Raw genomic sequence first — 23,723 nt, forward strand, 5'->3', positions numbered from 1 at the left:
GCAGATCCTAGTATCATCCGCAAAGGATGATACGGTGCTGTGGTGTATATCTCTGTTTATGTCTGATATGAGGATAAGGAATAAGATGGGGGAGAGTACTGTGCCTTGTGGAACAGAGCTCTTCACTATGGCAGAGTTACACGACCCTTTCTAATTTTTGTGTCGTGTCACCCGACACTCACCGGGTTACCACACAGTAAACTTTACTGAATACTTCTGTATCCGTGTCACTGATACACAACGCTCACAGGATACAACACACATCCTGGCTTTCCTCGTGTCCGTGTCCTCTGACACAGAGACCCACAGGTCTCTGAGGTCTGCTACAGAAGCCTTCAGCAGGTGTCCACAGATGTACACCGTGAGGCAGTCTGGTGAACCTCAAAGGCCAGTCACCAGCAGGTGTATTCCGTGAAAGTCTAGTGACCACTGTCAAAGGCCATTCACCAGCAGGTGAATTCAGTGAAAGTCTGGTGACCACTGACAGTCAGGCCGGCTCAGCAGTCCCCACATTGGATATGATGACGTACCCCGTGGTACTGCCGGCCGGCAGGTTAACTACTTAACCACCCGTTAGGTAGGAGGTCGCAACATAAACTATGCACGATTAGGGTCACAAATGACATGGTCCTTAGACAAATAGATAAATTAAAACCTAACAAATCCCCAAGCCCTGATGAACTGTACGCAAGAGTTCTAAAGAAAGGTGAAGAGGAGCTTAGCAAACCTTTGGCTAATCTTTTCAACATATCATTACAAACTGGCATAGTGCCAGATAAGTGGAAAATGGCAAATGTGATACCTATTTTCAAAGCAGGTGACAGGTCCTTATCTTCAAACTATAGACTAATAAGCCTAACCTCCATAATGGGAAAATTTATGGAATCAATAATTGCCAAGGTAATTCATAGCCATCTTGAAAAGCATAAATTGATCAACGAATCTCAACACGGTTTTGCAAAAGGACGCTCTTTATTAACTTTTTTCACTAAGGTATTTGAGGTGGTAGATTATGGTAATGAATATGATATTGTGTATATGGACTTCAGTAAGGCTTTCGATAGAGTCCCACATCAGAGACTATTGAGGAAAATTAAGGCACATGGAATAGAAGGAGAAACTTTTTCCTGGATAGAGGCATGGATGACAGATAGGCTGCAGAGAGTTTGCATAAATAAGGAGAAATCAGAGTGGGGAAGCATTACGAGCGGTGTTCCACAGGGGTCAGTGTTGGGCCCGTTGTTGTTCACAATCTACATAAACGACATACTGAGGGAATAAATAGCAATATAAGCAAGTTTGCCGATGAACCCAAAATAAGCCGACGAATTCATTCTGACGAGGATATTAGAGCATTCCAGGAAGATTTAAGATCATAAGAACATAAGAAAGGAGGAACACTGCAGCAGGCCTGTTGGCCCATACTAGGCAGGTCCTTTACAATTCATCCAATTAACAGAACATTTGCCCAACCCAGTTTTCAATGCTACCCAAGAAATAAGCTCTGATGTGCAAGTCCCACTCAAATCCAACCCCTCCCGCTCATGTACTTATCCATCCTAAATTTGAAACTACCCAAAGTCCCAGCCTCAATAACCCAACTAGGTAGACTGTTCCACTCATCAACTACCCTATTTCCAAACCAATACTTTCCTATGTCCTTTCTAAATCTAAACTTATCTAATTTAAATCCATTGCTGCGGGTTCTCTCTTGGAGAGATATCCTCAAGACCTTATTAATACCTATCCTCCACTTATACACTTCGATCATGTGTACGAATGGTATATAATACCGACAAGATGAGAGTAAGACACATGTGCAACATCTGGGTATCTTTATTGTAGACGTTTGGTAATCAGTCCCTCAACCTAGGAGTAGGTGCGAACAGCACCATAGTCGTGGAGATTCTGAAGCAGAAGAAAGAATCCTGGCGCTTATATAGTAATGTCAGGTGTAGCAGACGAGGGCATATTCACTGGTAGGCGGGATTCCCCAGTGGAAGTAGGTCCTTCCCAAAGAGATGGGTTAGTTGTAGTAGTAGTTGTCGTAGCCGAGAAGGTTATGTACATGTCCTCAGAATTAAGATTCCATGATGTTGCAGTGTCTGACAAGTTGTGTACGAATGGTATATAATACCGACAAGATGAGAGTAAGACATATGTGCAACATCTGGGTATCTTTTTGTAGACAGATGTTGCACATGTGTCTTACTCTCATCTTGTCGGTATTATATACCATTCGTACACAACTTGTCAGACACTGCAACATCATGGAAACTTAATTCTGAGGACATGTACATAACCTTCTCGGCTACGACAACTACTACTACAACTAACCCATCTCTTTGGGAAGGACCTACTTCCACTGGGGAATCCCGCCTACCAGTGAATATGCCCTCGTCTGCTACACCTGACATTACTATATAAGCGCCAGGATTCTTTCTTCTGCTTCAGAATCTCCACGACTATGGTGCTGTTCGCACCTACTCCTAGGTTGAGGGACTGATTACCTCATCTTCTGTACATATTTCTACTGTCTTCAAGTTATGTCCTAGAATTTGTGTTGATAAAGCCACTGGATGGCGAAACGTCTACAATAAAGATACCCAGATGTTGCACATGTGTCTTACTTCGATCAGGTCTCCCCTCATTCTTCGTCTAACAAGTGAATGTAACTTAAGAGTCTTCAATCTTTCTTCATAAGGAAGATTTCTAATGCTATGTATTAATTTAGTCATCCTACGCTGAATGTTTTCTAACGAATTTATGTCCATTCTGTAATATGGAGACCAGAATTGAGCTGCATAATCTAGGTGAGGCCTTACTAATGATGTATAAAGCTGCAGTATGACCTCTGGACTTCTGTTGCTTACACTTCTTGTTATAAATCCCAGTAATCTATTTGCCTTATTACGTACGCTTATGCATTGCTGTCTTGGTTTAAGGCCGCTGCTCACCACAACCCCCAAGTCCCTTTCGCAATCTGTATGGCTAAGTTCTACATCATTTAACTTATAAGTGCTATGGTTATGGACACTCCCGAGCTTCAGAACCTTGCATTTATCTATATTGAACTGCATCTGCCACTTTTCTGACCAAGAATATAGTTTGTTTAAATCCTCCTGAAGTTCCCTAACATCTACGTTTGAATCAATTATCCTACCTATCTTTGTGTCATCGGCGAATTTGCTCATATCACTAGTAATTCCTTCATCAAGATCATTGATTTATATTATAAACAACAACGGGCCCAAGACTGATCCCTGTGGAACGCCACTTGTTACTGATCCCCACTCGGATTTAACCCCATTTATGGACACTTTCTGCTTCCTGTCTGTGAGCCATGACTCGATCCACGAGAGCACTTTTCCCCCAATGCCATGAGCTTCCACTTTCTTTAGAGCGGTGATGTGTACTTAGCTCAGTGGTGACGTGTACTTAACAGTGGTGACGTGTACTTAGCCAGTGGTGACGTGTACTTAGCTTGAGTGGTGACGTGTACTTAGCTCAGTGGTGACGTGTACTTAGCTCAGTGGTGACGTGTACTTAGCTGAGAGTGGTGACGTGTACTTAGTTAGTGGTGACGTGTACTTAGCTCTGTGAAGACCTGTTTGTGTGCTCTCTGTGAAACTGAACCAGGATGCCCTCTCTTGAGCAACTTTACCAGCAGCTGAGAGAAGAGCTCAGAGTTGCTAAGATGGAGATACGGCGATTAACGGAGGAGAACAAGAGGATTCGTAGTAATCCTCCTGTTGTGAGTCCCCAGGTTAAGAGGGGAGCTTGGACAGTGGCCGGGCAACATGGAACCAAGCTGAAGATCAAGAAAACGGTTGGAGAGGCAGAAACAACGAGAAACCAGAAGACTACCGTGGAAACTTCCAACCCATTCTCGGTGCTACCCGACGAATGTGAGTGTTCTACTGGGAATGCCACAACGAGCACCAAAAAAGCATTGGTAGGCGTGAGTGAGACATCCCTAGAAACCCCAACGAAGACCATCGAGAACGTCTTGACGAATTCTACAAGTGGTGTAATGCTACCTGGCGAATGTGAGTCGACTACTCGTAGCATCACGACGGACGACGCCAAGGAAGGTAAAAACATTGTTGTTGTTGGGGATAGCCAGATTAGGTACATGGATAGGGCATTCTGCTTGAAGGATAGGAGTAGGAGGCAGAGAGTGTGTTTTCCTGGGGCTGGGATGAAGGATATTGTTAGCCATCTGGATGACATCATGAGAGGTAATGGGAGCAATCCTATTATCTGTCTCAGTGCTGGAGGCAACGATGTTGGCAGACGTAGGAGTGAGGACCTGATTAGCAGGTATAGGTCAGCAATAGAGATAATTAGGAGGAAGGGTGGGAAACCTGTCATATGTGGCATTTTGCCAAGGAGAGGAGTTGGAAATAAATGGTTGTCCAGAGCAATTGGTGTCAATTGCTGGCTGGACAAATACTGTAAGGAAAATGCGGTAACATTCATTGACAACTGGGACCTCTTCTACGGCAGAAGTGACATGTATGCCAGGGATGGGGTTCACTTATCTAGGTGTGGGGTGGGAGCACTGGCCAACGCAGTGGAGGGAGCTGTTATGCAACAGTTAGACATCTTTATTCCGAAACGTTTCGCCTACACAGTAGGCTTCTTCAGTCGAATACAGAAAGTAGGCAGGAGCAGTAGAGATGTGAAGACGATGTAATCAGTCCATCACCCTTAAAGTCGTAGAATTTGAGGTTGTCAGTCCCTCGGCCTGGAGAAGTTCAGTTCCATAGTCAGGAACTATCTGAAGATCAAGCGACAGTGCGGAGACTTAAATACTGTCGGAAGGAGAGGTGCAGGTAGTAGTAGTAGTAGTAGTAGTGAGAGGCAACTGAGAGGTCATGTCCCTCTCAGATCCAACCCTTCTCACTTGAAAAGCTTGTCCAAGGTGTTTTCTGTACCAAGATGCCACGTGTTGCAGTGTCTGACAAGATGAACATCAAAATGGTATACAATACCGACAGGTTGTTAGGTAAGACACATATGCAACAGTTAGACATCTTTATTCCGAAACGTTTCGCCTACACAGTAGGCTTCTTCAGTCGAATACAGAAAGTAGGCAGGAGCAGTAGAGATGTGAAGACGATGTAATCAGTCCATCACCCTTAAAGTCGTAGAATTTGAGGTTGTCAGTCCCTCGGCCTGGAGAAGTTCAGTTCCATAGTCAGGAACTATCTGAAGATCAAGCGACAGTGCGGAGACTTAAATACTGTCGGAAGGAGAGGTGCAGGTTAGTAGTAGTAGTAGTAGTAGTAGTGAGAGGCAACTGAGAGGTCATGTCCCTCTCAGATCCAACCCTTCTCACTTGAAAAGCTTGTCCAAGGTGTTTTCTGTACCAAGATGCCACGTGTTGCAGTGTCTGACAAGATGAACATCAAAATGGTATACAATACCGACAGGTTGTTAGGTAAGACACATATGCAACAGTTAGACATCTTTATTCCGAAACGTTTCGCCTACACAGTAGGCTTCTTCAGTCGAATACAGAAAGTAGGCAGGAGCAGTAGAGATGTGAAGACGATGTAATCAGTCCATCACCCTTAAAGTCGTAGAATTTGAGGTTGTCAGTCCCTCGGCCTGGAGAAGTTCAGTTCCATAGTCAGGAACTATCTGAAGATCAAGCGACAGTGCGGAGGCTTAAATACTGTCGGAAGGAGAGGTGCAGGGTAGTAGTAGTAGTAGTAGTAGTGAGAGGCAACTGAGAGGTCATGTCCCTCTCAGATCCAACCCTTCTCACTTGAAAAGCTTGTCCAAGGTGTTTTCTGTACCAAGATGCCACGTGTTGCAGTGTCTGACAAGATGAACATCAAAATGGTATACAATACCGACAGGTTGTTAGGTAAGACACATATGCAACAGTTAGACATCTTTATTCCGAAACGTTTCGCCTACACAGTAGGCTTCTTCAGTCGAATACAGAAAGTAGGCAGGAGCAGTAGAGATGTGAAGACGATGTAATCAGTCCATCACCCTTAAAGTCGTAGAATTTGAGGTTGTCAGTCCCTCGGCCTGGAGAAGTTCAGTTCCATAGTCAGGAACTATCTGAAGATCAAGCGACAGTGCGGAGGCTTAAATACTGTCGGAAGGAGAGGTGCAGGTAGTAGTAGTAGTAGTAGTAGTAGTGAGAGGCAACTGAGAGGTCATGTCCCTCTCAGATCCAACCCTTCTCACTTGAAAAGCTTGTCCAAGGTGTTTTCTGTACCAAGATGCCACGTGTTGCAGTGTCTGACAAGATGAACATCAAAATGGTATACAATACCGACAGGTTGTTAGGTAAGACACATATGCAACAGTTAGACATCTTTATTCCGAAACGTTTCGCCTACACAGTAGGCTTCTTCAGTCGAATACAGAAAGTAGGCAGGAGCAGTAGAGATGTGAAGACGATGTAATCAGTCCATCACCCTTAAAGTCGTAGAATTTGAGGTTGTCAGTCCCTCGGCCTGGAGAAGTTCAGTTCCATAGTCAGGAACTATCTGAAGATCAAGCGACAGTGCGGAGGCTTAAATACTGTCGGAAGGAGAGGTGCAGGGTAGTAGTAGTAGTAGTAGTAGTGAGAGGCAACTGAGAGGTCATGTCCCTCTCAGATCCAACCCTTCTCACTTGAAAAGCTTGTCCAAGGTGTTTTCTGTACCAAGATGCCACGTGTTGCAGTGTCTGACAAGATGAACATCAAAATGGTATACAATACCGACAGGTTGTTAGGTAAGACACATATGCAACAGTTAGACATCTTTATTCCGAAACGTTTCGCCTACACAGTAGGCTTCTTCAGTCGAATACAGAAAGTAGGCAGGAGCAGTAGAGATGTGAAGACGATGTAATCAGTCCATCACCCTTAAAGTCGTAGAATTTGAGGTTGTCAGTCCCTCGGCCTGGAGAAGTTCAGTTCCATAGTCAGGAACTATCTGAAGATCAAGCGACAGTGCGGAGGCTTAAATACTGTCGGAAGGAGAGGTGCAGTAGTAGTAGTAGTAGTAGTAGTAGTGAGAGGCAACTGAGAGGTCATGTCCCTCTCAGATCCAACCCTTCTCACTTGAAAAGCTTGTCCAAGGTGTTTTCTGTACCAAGATGCCACGTGTTGCAGTGTCTGACAAGATGAACATCAAAATGGTATACAATACCGACAGGTTGTTAGGTAAGACACATATGCAACAGTTAGACATCTTTATTCCGAAACGTTTCGCCTACACAGTAGGCTTCTTCAGTCGAATACAGAAAGTAGGCAGGAGCAGTAGAGATGTGAAGACGATGTAATCAGTCCATCACCCTTAAAGTCGTAGAATTTGAGGTTGTCAGTCCCTCGGCCTGGAGAAGTTCAGTTCCATAGTCAGGAACTATCTGAAGATCAAGCGACAGTGCGGAGGCTTAAATACTGTCGGAAGGAGAGGTGCAGGGTAGTAGTAGTAGTAGTAGTAGTGAGAGGCAACTGAGAGGTCATGTCCCTCTCAGATCCAACCCTTCTCACTTGAAAAGCTTGTCCAAGGTGTTTTCTGTACCAAGATGCCACGTGTTGCAGTGTCTGACAAGATGAACATCAAAATGGTATACAATACCGACAGGTTGTTAGGTAAGACACATATGCAACAGTTAGACATCTTTATTCCGAAACGTTTCGCCTACACAGTAGGCTTCTTCAGTCGAATACAGAAAGTAGGCAGGAGCAGTAGAGATGTGAAGACGATGTAATCAGTCCATCACCCTTAAAGTCGTAGAATTTGAGGTTGTCAGTCCCTCGGCCTGGAGAAGTTCAGTTCCATAGTCAGGAACTATCTGAAGATCAAGCGACAGTGCGGAGGCTTAAATACTGTCGGAAGGAGAGGTGCAGTGTAGTAGTAGTAGTAGTAGTAGTGAGAGGCAACTGAGAGGTCATGTCCCTCTCAGATCCAACCCTTCTCACTTGAAAAGCTTGTCCAAGGTGTTTTCTGTACCAAGATGCCACGTGTTGCAGTGTCTGACAAGATGAACATCAAAATGGTATACAATACCGACAGGTTGTTAGGTAAGACACATATGCAACAGTTAGACATCTTTATTCCGAAACGTTTCGCCTACACAGTAGGCTTCTTCAGTCGAATACAGAAAGTAGGCAGGAGCAGTAGAGATGTGAAGACGATGTAATCAGTCCATCACCCTTAAAGTCGTAGAATTTGAGGTTGTCAGTCCCTCGGCCTGGAGAAGTTCAGTTCCATAGTCAGGAACTATCTGAAGATCAAGCGACAGTGCGGAGGCTTAAATACTGTCGGAAGGAGAGGTGCAGGTAGTAGTAGTAGTAGTAGTAGTAGTGAGAGGCAACTGAGAGGTCATGTCCCTCTCAGATCCAACCCTTCTCACTTGAAAAGCTTGTCCAAGGTGTTTTCTGTACCAAGATGCCACGTGTTGCAGTGTCTGACAAGATGAACATCAAAATGGTATACAATACCGACAGGTTGTTAGGTAAGACACATATGCAACAGTTAGACATCTTTATTCCGAAACGTTTCGCCTACACAGTAGGCTTCTTCAGTCGAATACAGAAAGTAGGCAGGAGCAGTAGAGATGTGAAGACGATGTAATCAGTCCATCACCCTTAAAGTCGTAGAATTTGAGGTTGTCAGTCCCTCGGCCTGGAGAAGTTCAGTTCCATAGTCAGGAACTATCTGAAGATCAAGCGACAGTGCGGAGGCTTAAATACTGTCGGAAGGAGAGGTGCAGGTAGTAGTAGTAGTAGTAGTAGTAGTGAGAGGCAACTGAGAGGTCATGTCCCTCTCAGATCCAACCCTTCTCACTTGAAAAGCTTGTCCAAGGTGTTTTCTGTACCAAGATGCCACGTGTTGCAGTGTCTGACAAGATGAACATCAAAATGGTATACAATACCGACAGGTTGTTAGGTAAGACACATATGCAACAGTTAGACATCTTTATTCCGAAACGTTTCGCCTACACAGTAGGCTTCTTCAGTCGAATACAGAAAGTAGGCAGGAGCAGTAGAGATGTGAAGACGATGTAATCAGTCCATCACCCTTAAAGTCGTAGAATTTGAGGTTGTCAGTCCCTCGGCCTGGAGAAGTTCAGTTCCATAGTCAGGAACTATCTGAAGATCAAGCGACAGTGCGGAGGCTTAAATACTGTCGGAAGGAGAGGTGCAGGGTAGAAGTAGTAGTAGTAGTAGTAGTGAGAGGCAACTGAGAGGTCATGTCCCTCTCAGATCCAACCCTTCTCACTTGAAAAGCTTGTCCAAGGTGTTTTCTGTACCAAGATGCCACGTGTTGCAGTGTCTGACAAGATGAACATCAAAATGGTATACAATACCGACAGGTTGTTAGGTAAGACACATATGCAACAGTTAGACATCTTTATTCCGAAACGTTTCGCCTACACAGTAGGCTTCTTCAGTCGAATACAGAAAGTAGGCAGGAGCAGTAGAGATGTGAAGACGATGTAATCAGTCCATCACCCTTAAAGTCGTGCTCTCCTCACCTTGCTACTGCACTGCCACACTGCCTTCCGACATTTCAACTGGCCTCACGCTGTCGCGATCTTTCGAATGATTCTGTTTATGAACTGGTACTTTCTCCAGGCAGCTTTTCAAATTCTACGACTGCTGATGAACTGTTACATCTCTTCATCTCTACTGCTGCCTCTGTCATCATTCGACTAAGCCTACTGTGAGCGACATTTCGGAGACAAGATGTCTGCTGTTGCGTATGTCTTACCTGGCAACCTGTCGTGACAATATACCATTTTGATGTTCTCTTGTCGTTACTTTACAACACGTGTATCTTATTTTTAGCACCTTTGGACAAGCTCGAAGTGAGGAAGGTTGGATCTGGGGACGCGTTCTGTTGCGCCTCGCTACGCGCACACTACTGCGCACCACTCGCTCGTGGTGTTTAGCTTTTCCGCACTGTCGCGTCTTCGAAGGCGGATACGACTATGAACTGTTTTTCTGCCAGCCTCAAGTCTGCCGACGGTGATGGACTTGTTATCGTCTTCCTCATTCTACTGTTCGCTGAAGAAACTTGCTATTATTAGGCGAGGCGTTTCGGTAATGCAACTTTATTTGCATGTGTGTTAACACTAACAGCTGTCATTGTTGCTATACCGTGTTCGTGTCTTGTCGAACACTGTACGACAATATCTTATTGCAGCTTTGGACAAGCTTTGAAATAGGAAAATTTGGATTTGAGGACATGACCCTATCGTTGCACCTCTCACCATACCACCACCGCACTGCTGCGCCCTGCGCCTCGCTCGACGTATTTTAACCTCACATTAAGCGATCTTCGGTGGTTCTGACTATGGAACAATTCCGAGCCGGTTTATTTATTTTTCGGGTTACAGGTGATGAACGTTATATTGGCTGCGTCTCTGCCGCACCATATTCGACGAAGAAGCTATGGCAGGCGAAGCGTTTCGAATAGATGCAACTATTGCATGTATGTCTTACTAACAACCTGTCGTGATATCCTTTTTGACTGTTCATCTTGTCGTTCAGCACGTGATCTTGTGCAGCACCGCTGAACAGCTTTTCAGTGAAGGTTGAATCTGGAGGGTTGTGTTACGCCTCGGTGCCTGCTGCGCGCTGCGCTGCACTCTCGGTGATAACTGGCTGCCCACGCTCCTCGCCACGATCTTCGAGTGATTCTGACTGAACGAACTCCAGGCGGACAACCTCAAATTCTACGACTGCGGGGTGCTTCATGCTTACTGCTACCCTTCTTTGTGTTCGGCTGACTGCGTGTGAGCGGCGTTTCGGGAAACAAAAATGTGCAACTTGTGCATGTCTTTACTAACTGACTTTGTCGTGACATTCATCTTGTCGGGTACTGCAACACTGTACATCTGACACGAAAAACACCTTTAATTTTAGCTTTCAGTGAAGGATGGATGTTTCTCATTACTCATACTACTACTACTACTACTACTGCACCCTGCACTTCTCCTTTGGCACCTCCCGCACTATAACTGATCTTCGAATATGATTCGACTTGCTCAGATACGAACTTTCTCCGGGCGGGGTATTGACTCAGTTCTACGACAGGTGATGGACGTTTATCATCTTCATCTGCTGCTCTGCTACTTTTCTTTGCTGTTCGACTTTGAGAAACACTATGTGAGCGAGAACATTTCGGGATCAAAGTGTCTGCTGTTGCGTATATTGTCTTACTAACCTGTCATTGACCTATACCGACACGATGACTATCTTGTCGAACCTTTGCAACGTGCTATTTGCGGCTGAACATTTCGAATGATTTGGACGGACATGTTCTCGGCCCTTTCTGCTACTACTGCACTACCTGCTACTGCCTTACCACTGCACCTCTCCTTTCCGACGATATTCAACGCACGCTGTGCCGTCTTTCGAATGATTTGACTGTGGAACTGGTCCGGAGCGAGGCGACGACTGTCAAATTCGACACCGAGAGTGATGTTCGATCACGCATATTAGCTGCATCTACCACGCTCTGCCCTTTTCTGCGTGAGCTTTATTTCGGTAAGATGATGCAGCTGTGCGTATGTTTGCTGACACCGTGCGTGCAAATATGCTACCGTACGATGTTCATCTTGATCGTTCACTGTTGGCGTACCTTTGAACGAAGGGTTGGACATGACCTGCTGGGACGCCTCTTCACTACTACTACTGCTGCACTACTACCCTGCCTCTCTTCCGACAGTATTTAGCGCATATTAACGATGGTTACGACGCGAACTGCTCGGGCCGAAGAACGACGGCCTCAGGTCTACGACTGGGGCGTTACTATTTCTGCGCTCGCGCCACTGCTGTGTTCGACTGAAGCGCGTGGCGAGCGTTCGAACTATGTGCAGCTTTGTGCATGTGTGTCTTACTAGCTACCCGACCTGTGCCGACACGATTCGTCTTGTCGAACGCACGGCACGTGGCATGCGGCTGCAACGCAACGGTAGCTTTCGAATTTGGTCTGAGGAGTTATGTTCTGGGCGCCTGCCTGCTACTGCTACTGCCTGCGCCTTCCGACGGCTGTTAAGCGCACTGTCAAGCGATGCGGTTGTTCATTTCTCCGAGCCGAAGACTGACTAACCTCAAGTACGACACAAAATGGACTTCGTCTTCACCTTCTGCTCCTACTCTTCGGCAACTGCTGAGCACGTTTCGAATAAGATGTCTGGCGCCTGTTGCATGTAATGTCTTACCTAACAACCTGTCGGTATTGTATACCATTTTGATGTTCAACTTATCATCTGTTGACTGGGGTAACGAAGAGAGCTATCAATATGACAGTTTTCTGAACACTATACATGCTGCTCAAAAAACGTTTATCCCTTATAAAGAAATTAGATCAAATAGAAATGACCCAAAATGGATGAATAATAGGCTGAAATATCTACTAGGGCATAAGAAAGGAATTTATAGGCGTATCAAAAGAGGCGAGGGTCATCTTATGAATCAGTATATCGACATTAAGAGGGACATTAAAAAGGGGATAAGAAAAGCTAAAAGGGACTATGAAATTAAAGTTGCTAGGGATTCTAAAACTAACCCAAAAAGTTTTTTCCAGGTATATAGAACAAAAGTCAGAGATAAGATAGGTCCCCTTAAAAATAACTATGGGCATCTTACTGACAAAGAGAATGAAATGTGCTCGATTTTAAATAATTATTTTCTCTCGGTTTTTACATAGGAAGACACCAATAATATTCCGGTAATTAATTTTTATAGTGGGCTAGAAGAAGATAAATTATGTAACATCACAGTCACTAGTGAAATGGTTGTGAAGCAGATAGACCAACTGAAGCAAAATAAGTCACCGGGTCCTGATGAGGTTTTTTCAAGGGTTCTTAAGGAATGCAAAATGGAACTCTGTGAACCATTAACTAATATTTTTAATTTATCTCTTCAAACATGTGTAGTGTCTGATATGTGGAAGATGGCTAATGTAATTCCAATTTTTAAAACAGGGGACAAGTCGTTACCGTCAAATTACCGCCCAATAAGCCTGACCTCAATTGTAGGCAAATTACTAGAGTCAATTATAGCTGAAATTGTAAGAAGCCATCTCGATAAGCATAGCTTGATTAATGATACTCAGCATGGATTCACAAGAAGCCGGTCTTGTCTAACTAATTTATTAACTTTCTTCAGTAAAGCTTTTGAGACTGTTGACCACGATAAAGAATTTGATATTATTTACTTAGATTTTAGTAAGGCATTTGATAGAGTTCCTCACCAAAGATTGTTGAAGAAAGTAACAGCTCATGGCATTGGGGGAAGGGTGCTCTCGTGGATCGAATCATGGCTCACAGACAGGAAGCAGAGAGTGTCCATAAATGGGGTTAAATCCGAGTGGGGATCAGTAACAAGTGGCGTTCCACAGGGATCAGTCTTGGGCCCGTTGTTGTTTATAATATATATCAATGATCTTGATGAAGGAATTACTAGTGATATGAGCAAATTCGCCGATGACACGAAGAGAGGTAGGATAATTGATTCAAACGTAGATGTTAGGGAACTTCAGGAGGATTTAGACAAACTCTACTCTTGGTCAGAAAAGTGGCAGATGCAGTTCAATGTAGACAAATGCAAGGTTCTGAAGCTCGGGAGTGTCCATAACCCTAGCACTTATAAGTTAAATAATGTAGAACTTAGCCATACAGATTGCGAAAAGGACTTGGGGGGTTATGGTAAGCAGCAACCTTAAACCAAGACAGCAATGCCTAAGCGTACGTAATAAGGCAAATAGATTACTGGGATTTATATCAAGAAGTGTAAGCAACAGAAGTCCAGAGGTCATACTGCAGCTTTATACATCATTAGTAAGGCCTCACCTAGATTATGCAGCTCAGTTCTGGTCTCCATATTACAGAATGGACATAAATTCGTTAGAAAACATTCAGCGTAGGATGACTAAATTAATACATAGCATTAGAAATCTTCCTTATGAAGAAAGATTGAAGACTCTTAAGTTACATTCACTTGTTAGACGAAGAATGAGGGGAGACCTGATCGAAGTGTATAAGTGGAAGATAGGTATTAATGAAGGGGATATTAATAAGGTCTTGAGGATGTCTCTCCAAGAGAGAACCCGCAGTAATGGATTTAAATTAGATAAGTTTAGATTTAGAAAGGACATAGGAAAGTATTGGTTTGGAAATAGGGTAGTTGATGAGTGGAACAATCTACCTAGTTGGGTTATTGAGGCTAGGACTTTGGGTAGTTTCAAATTTAGGTTGGATAAGTACATGAGTGGGAGGGGATGGATTTGAGTGGGACTTGCACATCAGAGCTTATTTCTTGGGTGGCATTGAAAATTGGGTTGGGCAAAGTTTGTTAGTGGGATGAATTGTAAAGGACCTGCCTAGTATGGGCCAACAGGCCTCCTGCAGTGTTCCTCCTTTCTTATGTTCTTATGTTCTTAACAGTCTTTGGTGCGGAACTCTATCAAAAGCCTTACTAAAATCTAAGTAAATAATATCAAATTCTTTATCGTGGTCTACAGTCTCCAAAGCTTTACTGAAGAAAGTTAATGAATTAGTTAGACAAGACCGGCCTCTTGTGAATCCATGCTGAGTATCATTAATCAACCTATGCTTATCGAGATGGCTTCTTATAATCTCAGCTATAATTGACTCTAATAATTTGCCTACAATTGAGGTCAGGCTTATTGGGCGGTAATTTGACGGTAAAGACTTGTCCCCTGTTTTAAAAATAGGAATTACATTAGCCATCTTCCACATATCAGACACTACACCTGTTTGAAGAGATAAATTAAAAATATTAGTTAATGGTTCACAGAGTTCCATTTTGCATTCCCTTGAAAAAACCTCATCAGGACCCGGTGACTTATTTTGCTTCAGTCGGTCTATCTGCTTCACAACCATTTCACTAGTGACTGTGATGTTACATAATTTATCTTCTTCTAGCCCACTATAAAAATTAATTACTGGAATATTATTAGTGTCTTCCTGTGTAAAAACCGAGAGAAAATAATTATTTAAAATCGAGCACATTTCATTCTCTTTGTCAGTAAGATGCCCATAGTTATTCTTAAGGGGACCTATCTTATCTCTGACTTTTGTTCTATATACCTGGAAAAACTTTTTGGGTTAGTTTTAGAATCCCTAGCAACTTTAATTTCATAGTCCCTTTTTGCTTTTCTTATCCCCTTTCTAATGTCCCTCTTAATGTCAATATACTGATTCATAAGATGACACTCACCTCTTTTGATACGCCTATAAATTCCTTTCTTATGCCCTAGTAGATATTTCAGCCTATTATTCATCCATTTTGGGTCATTTCTATTTGATCTAATTTCTTTATACGGGATAAATGTTCTTTGAGCCTCATGTATAGTGTTCAGAAAGCTGTCATATTGATAGCTCTCTTCGTTACCCCAGTCAACAGATGATAAGTGTTCTCTAAGCCCATCGTAATCTGCTAGGCGAAAATCTGGAACTGTTACTGAGTTATCCCTACTATTATACTTCCATTCAATGCTAAATGTAATTGATTTGTGGTCGCTAGCACCCAGTTCCTCTGAAAATTCTAAATTATTAACAAGGGATTCATTGTTTGCCAGAACTAAGTCAAGCAGGTTATTACCCCTTGTAGGTTCTGTCACAAACTGCTTCAAAAAACAATCCTGAACTACTTCTAAGAAGTCGTATGATTCTAAATTCCCAGTCAAGAAATTCCAATCAATATGACTATAGTTAAAGTCTCCTAGAATTACTACATTATCGTGCCTTGTGGCCCTAACAATTTCCTCCCATAGTAGTCTCCCTTGGTCCCTATCTAAGTATGGGGGACGGTATATCACACCTAAAATTAATTTTTCATGCCCCTCTGAAAATTCTATCCAAACAGACTCTGTATGTGTTGCTTCAGACTTAATACCCGTTTTTATGCAACAGTTCAAGCGATCTCAGACATACAATGCCACCCCACCCCCCTTCCCGACACTTCTATCTACTTGGAACAATTTAAAACCCTGAATGTGACATTCCGCAGGCATGTCCCGACTTTTTGAATTAAACCACGTCTCAGTTAAGGCAAATACATCAATGTTACCTGCACTAGCAACTAGTCTCAACTCGTCCATCTTATTCCTAGCACTGCGACTATTTGTGTAATATATATTTAAAGACCCTCCTCTCTCTTTACCCTTCCTGCTCCTTTCTGTTATTCCACTATTACTGTCCTTGTCAATTAGTGCCACTGGCTTTCCAATATCCACCTCATTTTGCCTATTACTAGTTCTCCTAGTACTCATATTACTGCACTGTGACTTGACTGTTTTCCCGCCAAAACCCATACCACTAACTATTCCTAGTTTAAAGACCTAACAGCTCCCTCCAATGCGTTGGCCAGTGCTCCCACCCCACACCTAGATAAGTGAACCCCATCCCTGGTATACATGTCATTTCTGCCATAGAAGAGGTCCCAGTTGTCAATGAATGTTACCGCATTTTCCTTACAGTATTTGTCCAGCCAGCAATTGACACCAATTGCTCTGGACAACCATTCATTTCCAACTCCTCTCCTTGGCAAAATACCACATATGACAGGGTTCCCGCCCTTCCTCCTAATGATTTCTATTGCTGACCTATACCTGCTAATCAGGTCTTCACTCCTACGTCTGCCAACATCGTTGCCACCAGCACTGAGACAGATAATAGGATTGCTCCCATTACCTCTCATGATGTCATCCAGATGGCTAACAATATCCTCCATCCCAGCCCCAGGAAAGCAAACTCTCTGTCTCCTACTCCTGTCCTTCAAGCAGAACGCCCTATCCATATACCTAACTTGGCTATCCCCAACAACAACAATATTCTTACCTTCCTTGGTGTCGTTCGTCGTGACGTTCCCAGTAGTCGACTCACATTCGTCGGGTAGCACTGAGAATGTATTAGATGTTTCCACAACAGTTTCCACGGCAGTCTGTTTCTTCTTCATCGTTTCTACCTTTCCACTCGTCTTCTTGATCGTCAACTTCGTTCCCTGCTGTCACGCCACTGACCAGTTTCCTTTCTTGACCTGAGGACTCAAAACAGGAGGACTACTACGAATCTTCTTGTTTTTCTCGGTCAGTCGCCGAATCTCCATCTTCGCCATCCTCAATTCTTCCTTAAGCTGTTGGTAAAGTTGCTCGATGGAGGGCATCTTGCTTCAATTCGTAGAGAGCGCGCAAACAGGTCTTCACAGAGCTAAGTACACGTCACCACTGTGCTAAGTACACGTCACCACTGATGCAGTGGTCGGAGAAGTGGCAGATGAAGTTTAATATAGACAAATGCAAAACTCTAAACATTGGACAGGAAAATATTCATGCCACAGATTAACTACATAATGAAGATCTTAATATTGCTGTTTGCGAAAATGATTTGGGAGTTCTGGTTAGTAGTAATCTAAAACCAAGACAGCAGTGCATAAGTGTTCACAATAAAGCTAACAGAATTCTTGGCTTCATATCAAGAAGCATAAATAATAGAAGTCCCCAGATTGTTCTTCAACTCTACATATCCTGGTTAGGCCTCATTTAGATTATGCTGCACAGTTTTGGTCACCGTATTACAGAATGAATATAATGATTTGGAAAACGTACAGAGGAGGATGACAAAGTTGATCCCATGTATCAGAAATCTTTCGTTTCTCTAGAAAGGCGTAGAATTAGGGAAAATATGATTGAGGTGTATAAATGGAAGACAGGAATAAATAAAGAGGGTGTAAATAGCGTTCTAAAAATATCTAGCCTAGCCAGGACACGCAGCAAGGGTTTTAAGCTGGAAAAATTCAGATACAGGAAGGAAATTGGAAATCACTGGTTTGGTAATAGAGTTGTGGATGAATGGAATAAACTCCCGGGAACCGTCATAGAAGCTAAAACGTTGTGTAGTTATAAAAATAGGTTAGATAAATACATGAGTGGGTGTCGGTGGGTGGGAGTTGGACCTGACTAGCTTGTGCTTATAGGTCAGATGCCGTGCTCCTTCCTTAAGTGAATGTGACCTGACCTGATTAGGTTGGGGCATTGGCTTGGGCCGGTGGGGGACGTGGACATGCCTCGCATGGGTTAGTAAGCCTGCTGCAGTGTTCCTTCTTTCTTATGTTCTTGTGTACCTGTGCACGCACCTGGTACATACAGTACCTGTGTACGCACCTGGTACATACAGTAATTGTGTACGCACCTGGTACATACAGTACCTGTGTACGCACCTGGTACATACAGTACCTGTGTACGCACCTGGTACATACAGTACCTGTGTGCGCACCTGGTACATACAGTACCTGTGTACGCACCTGGTACATACAGTACCTGTATACGCACCTGATACATACAGTACCTGTATACGCACCTGGTACATACAGTACCTGTGTACGCACCTGGTACATACAGTACCTGTGTACGCACCTGGTACATACAGTACCTGTATACGCACCTGGTACATACAGTACCTGTATACACACCTGGTACATACAGTACCTGTGTACGCACCTGATACATACAGTACCTGTGTACGCACCTGGTACATACAGTACCTGTGTACGCACCTGGTACATACAGTACCTGTGTATGCAGCTGGTAGATACAGTACCTGTGTACGCACCTGGTACATACAGTACCTGTGTACGCACCTGGTACATACAGTACCTGTGTACGCACCTGGTACATACAGTACCTGTGTACGCACAGGTGTTGTAGGTCCTACTGTCTAATGTGACAGTAGGACCTAAGATATTTTCAACTGTTTTTTTCTTGTTTGCAGAAATACAGTTGTGAATAAATTTGTTTTGTTGTATTGAAGTGCTAAACACGTGTGGGCCATTCAGTGCAATGAACAGGTGAAGGCTCGATCCTCAGTCTGGTCTATGACTAGTCATAGCGTTCAAAGAATGTCAATCTGTGGTCAGTCAGGATGTTCTGAGTGTCAAGTTGAAGGAATAGAAGTAGATGGTGTTAAAGATAAGAATCTCTCTCTCTCTCTCTCTCTCTCTCTCTCTCTCTCTCTCTCTCTCTCTCTCTCTCTCTCACTCTCTCTCTCTCTCTCTCTCTCTCTCTCTCTCTCTCTCTCTCTCTCTCTCTCTCTCTCCCTCCCCACGGTATTCACCATAACATCTCTCTTCACAGTACCTTCTTCAGCTCCTGGTGCTGTGAGATGCGCGCCCATGACCGCCCACAGCGTCCTGGTCTCCTGGGACATCCTGACGCCCACCCACGCCCGTGGACACCTCATAGGCTACCGCGTCCTCTACGCCCCTGCTGACAGAGGTAAGAAGTAAGCAGGGGCGAGAGATATCTCCTGAGATAGCTTAATTTTACATATCTTAGTGGCTTTCGGTCAGAGGAACAAGGCTTATTCTCTCTTTCCTTGGATCGAACCTGAATGCCTCCCATTCCCGAAGCGCCATGTGACACCTAAGGGGTTAGCGCTTACCCTTCATTAAGATAAGTAAAATAAAGGTAATAATGGTAGTGGGTAGTGATAATCTGAGCTGGGGGAATTATTAGGTATCCCCAGAGGGATATATTTAAGTAATTGGTTAGCTGAGATTTTCGGGTATTTTTTTCTTCCAAGTTTTCGTTTATAACTAGAGAACGCCTCTTCCGATCTGCTTCAGATTTTCAACGCTGGTTTACTGTAGGTAATGTAGGAATTGGCATATGCAAGTAACCTCTAGTCAGTGTTATTGACCCTTTCAAGCTACTTGGAACCACTATAAAATGGCTTCAAACATTGAGCATTGCATCATATAGACAACTACTGAGGCGTGTGTGTGTACACATTTACCAATCTATTTTGTATTAAATGTGAAAGCATTTTTCACGTTAAATCATGTTAGATATACTTAAGCGAAAATCTCTTGAACTGCTTCAGTCATTAAAGACTGGTGCTTCTCACCTACAAGATAGTACCAGTGTTCTCTGTGTAGCTACAAATTTGACAATTACTGTCTTGATTAATGAACTATGAATCGTTGGATTACGAGCAAAAACTAAAGAAAGTCTTATTTTGGCCAACTCCAAAATATCAGTGATGATGAGCAGCAGTAAAAGAAAGAGTCGAATTCACCTTCAGATGTTTAAATTTCCCTATGCCAGTTTTAATATGCAAATTGGTTTCCATAAAATTTCTGGAAAATACCTCTTTTGATCGACTTCAAACCCGAAAGGTTGGTGTTACTTAGTTTGAACAGCGTTTGGAGTGACTTTGGACTGTGTAGTATGTGCTTCCAGCGATAATTTGAGAATGTATTATCTAATCTGCTTCAAACCTTCAACACAAATTTTTGCTTACATGAAGCTTTGGACTGTTATTGGACTCAGTTGAAGGCAATTTGAAAAATCCTGCTCATTTTTTAGACAGAACCAAAAATAATACAAGACGGTTATTCACATCAACTTCTTCCCAGATGAATGGTTCAGAGAACCGACATGTTGATAAATTAGACACATGTGCAACTCTTGGGTATCTTTATTGAGGAAACGTTTCGCCACACAGTGGCTTCATCAGTCCATACAAAGGAGAATCTTGAAGAACAGGAGGAGAATGAGGTAATCAGTCCCTCAACCTTGAGTCGATGTGGTCAGTCCATCAGTCGGTTCTCTGAACCATTCATCTACAAACCTGTCAGACACTGCAACTTCTTGGGATCTTAATACTTGGGAATTCTTCGCTTGCCTAATTCTTGGGCACGACCTACTTCAACATTGAACAAATGTTACACGACCTATGACTGCTGCACCTCTCCTGCCAACGGTTTATAAGCTCCTTCTCAGCACGTATGCTGTACTCTATTCAAGATTGATGGACTGACCACATCGACTCAAGGTTGAGGGACTGATTACCTCATTCTCCTCCTGTTCTTCAAGATTCTCCTTTGTATGGACTGATGAAGCCACTGTGTGGCGAAACGTTTCCTCAATAAAGATACCCAAGAGTTGCACATGTGTCTAATTTATCAACTTCTTCCCATAAATCAAGTACCTCACAACCAGAAATTTTTTACCTCCTTTCCGAACATAATATCTTGCTGGGCGCCTAAGACTTCGATGAGAGGCCGGCAGAGACCAGTCCAATCTTAGCAGAAAATGAGGTGGTCCCATTACGAAATTTTTACATTGCTGTTGTGGAAAAACAATCATAGTTTACAAAGTCTATCTAGACAACAGTGTGCAACATACTCCGCCAGATCTGAAGCTTTTAAAATGCTGTTGGTATACAGTGCTGACAAGTACAGGAGAGCACCATATATACAGCGCCTATAATGTTTCACGTTCTCGTCATCTTTCACTTGAGTCATTGTTCGACCCGCCGGTGACTATCGCCGGTGGGTGGAACACAGTGAACAATGAACAATGAACAATGAACAATGGCTCAGTTTGCAACCAGCGAAAACGTGGAACACCGAAAAGAATGTGCCGCATATGTGCGACCATCCTGTATGTGAATAAGACACAGCTACGTATTTTTATTATGAAAATGTCTCGCCTTCTCTGCAGACTTCTGAGTCGAATATAGAGTTGATAAGTGGAGACAGTTATCAAGACAGATGATGATCCATTGGCCCTTTGATCCTCCTGGATACATACATCCAAAACGCCTTCATTGAAAATCAGTCATCATTGCAGTCTATTTCGGTCTCGAAAAAAGCTTTAGACACTACATTACAGCAGCAATGGAGAGGTAAAAATAAGGTGGTCAGTCCCTTATTATTGAAGTACTTGTTTTTAGGTGGTCAGTCCCTCATTACTGAAGTACTTGTTTTGAGGTGGTCAGTCCCTCATTCTAGAAGTAGTTGTTTGAAGACCGGACAAAGTCGGACCAAAACATCGTCATAAGTCTCATTCTCCTATGTGCGGGTTATTTATCTATTGTTCCAGTCACTATATTGTGACTTTTTATTCTCATTATACAAGTAATGAGATGAGTCGATGAGAACATCTCTCCTCACTTCTGTGAATCTCACTCACGCTCACTTAACTCGTATCTTTAGTGAGAATCAAAAATATGGGGTAAGTGAATATTATATTTCGCTCGATTGCAGTTTATTGTTAATTATTACAACAATATTCTTGGTCAAAGAGAAAACGATCTGATGCTGAGATAACTGGGAATGATACAAGATTACTGAGACGGGAATACAATTAGTCGACGAAACTGAATATATAAGCGTACAGAATAGAGTCCTTAGATCCCTGGTAGAGGACGAATCAGGCTTCTAGACACAGGTTCCGGGACCTCACCACGTCCTCTCACAGTGCCCTCTAGCTCTGCAGCCGGAGGGATCCTTCCCTAAAGTCCTCTCTTAGCTACTTCCCTTGAGCTCATAAAGGTCTCCACGCACGCCCCATAACTTCTAATTAGAGGTCAGCTCCCATGAGAAACTTCATCACGGGGTGTGGAGCTTCCTGAGTGTGAGGATTGCAAGCTAACATTCCTGTCTTCACCAACTGGTTAGAAGCGCAAGACCCAGCCAGAGTTGATCTCCCTTGAGGTAATAAAGGCCTCCAGTGGGAATATTTTTCCTCACAATCCCTATAAAGAATCATGGTGTGATGGATTAGCAGATAGAAAATAGACACCTGGTCTTAAATCTGTTCTTTTGTTTCTCACAGACATGATATTGTAGTAGTAGTTTCAAGATATCACATGCTAGATAACCTTTAATGTTATTGATCACCTTTATACAGCCTTTACATTTTCTGGATAACCTTCATTTATCCTGGATTAAATGACCATATCCTCGATAACTTTAATTACTTAAAATATACTGGATAAATTTTACATACCCTCGATAACCTTAGCATATACTGGACAACTTTCACATTTCCTGCATAACCTTCACATATCCTGGATAATCTTAACGTATAGATTACTTAGTGGCAGACATATTCACAAGTTGCTGCAATAGTCAAGCACCGCACGCACGCACACACACACACACACACACACACACACACACACACACACACACACACACACACACACACACACACACACACACACACACACACACAAACACACACACACGCACGCACACACATGTTAGGAAGTATTTCTTCAGCCACAGAGTAGTCAGGAAGTGGAAGAGTTTGGGAAGCGATGTAGTGGAGGCAGGATCTATACATGGCTTTAAGCAGAGGTATGATGAAGCTCAGGGATCAGGGAGAGTGACCTAGTAGCGACCTGTGAAGAGGCGGGGCCATGAGCTTGAACTCGACCCCTGCAACCTCAACTAGGTGAGTACAACTAGGTGAGTACACACACACACACACACACACACAAACACACACAAACACACACACACACACACACACACACCAGGCACATCTCCTGAAGCGCACATCAACCAAATAACTGCTGCAGCATATGGGCGCCTAGCAAACCTCAGAACAGCATTCCGACATCTTAATAAGGAATCGTTCAGGACCCTGTACACCGTATACGTTAGGCCCATATTGGAGTATGCGGCACCAGTTTGGAACCCACACCTAGCCAAGCACGTAAAGAAACTAGAGAAAGTGCAAAGGTTTGCAACAAGACTAGTCCCAGAGCTAAGAGGTATGTCCTACGAGGAGAGGTTAAGGGAAATCAACCTGACGACACTGGAGGACAGGAGAGATAGGGGGGACATGATAACGACATACAAAATACTGAGAGGAATTGACAAGGTGGACAAAAACAGGATGTTCCAGAGATTGGACACAGTAACAAGGGGACAC

At 43.4% G+C, this 23,723-nt stretch overlaps 1 protein-coding gene across 1 annotated transcript in view; it reads left to right on the plus strand.

Annotated features, from left to right (window-relative positions):
• The window catches only part of LOC128690178 (cell adhesion molecule Dscam2-like), a 485,658-nt gene that overhangs the window by 394,442 nt on the left and 67,493 nt on the right, over positions 1–23,723 (plus strand). The window contains exon 23 of the mRNA XM_070089455.1: positions 19,128–19,268. Coding sequence (XP_069945556.1) covers positions 19,128–19,268 — 141 coding nt within the window. The remainder of the gene's footprint in view (positions 1–19,127; positions 19,269–23,723) is intronic.

This window comes from Cherax quadricarinatus, chromosome 2 (genome assembly GCF_038502225.1).
Source record: "Cherax quadricarinatus isolate ZL_2023a chromosome 2, ASM3850222v1, whole genome shotgun sequence".
In the NCBI taxonomy this organism is placed as follows: Eukaryota; Metazoa; Arthropoda; class Malacostraca; order Decapoda; family Parastacidae; genus Cherax; species Cherax quadricarinatus.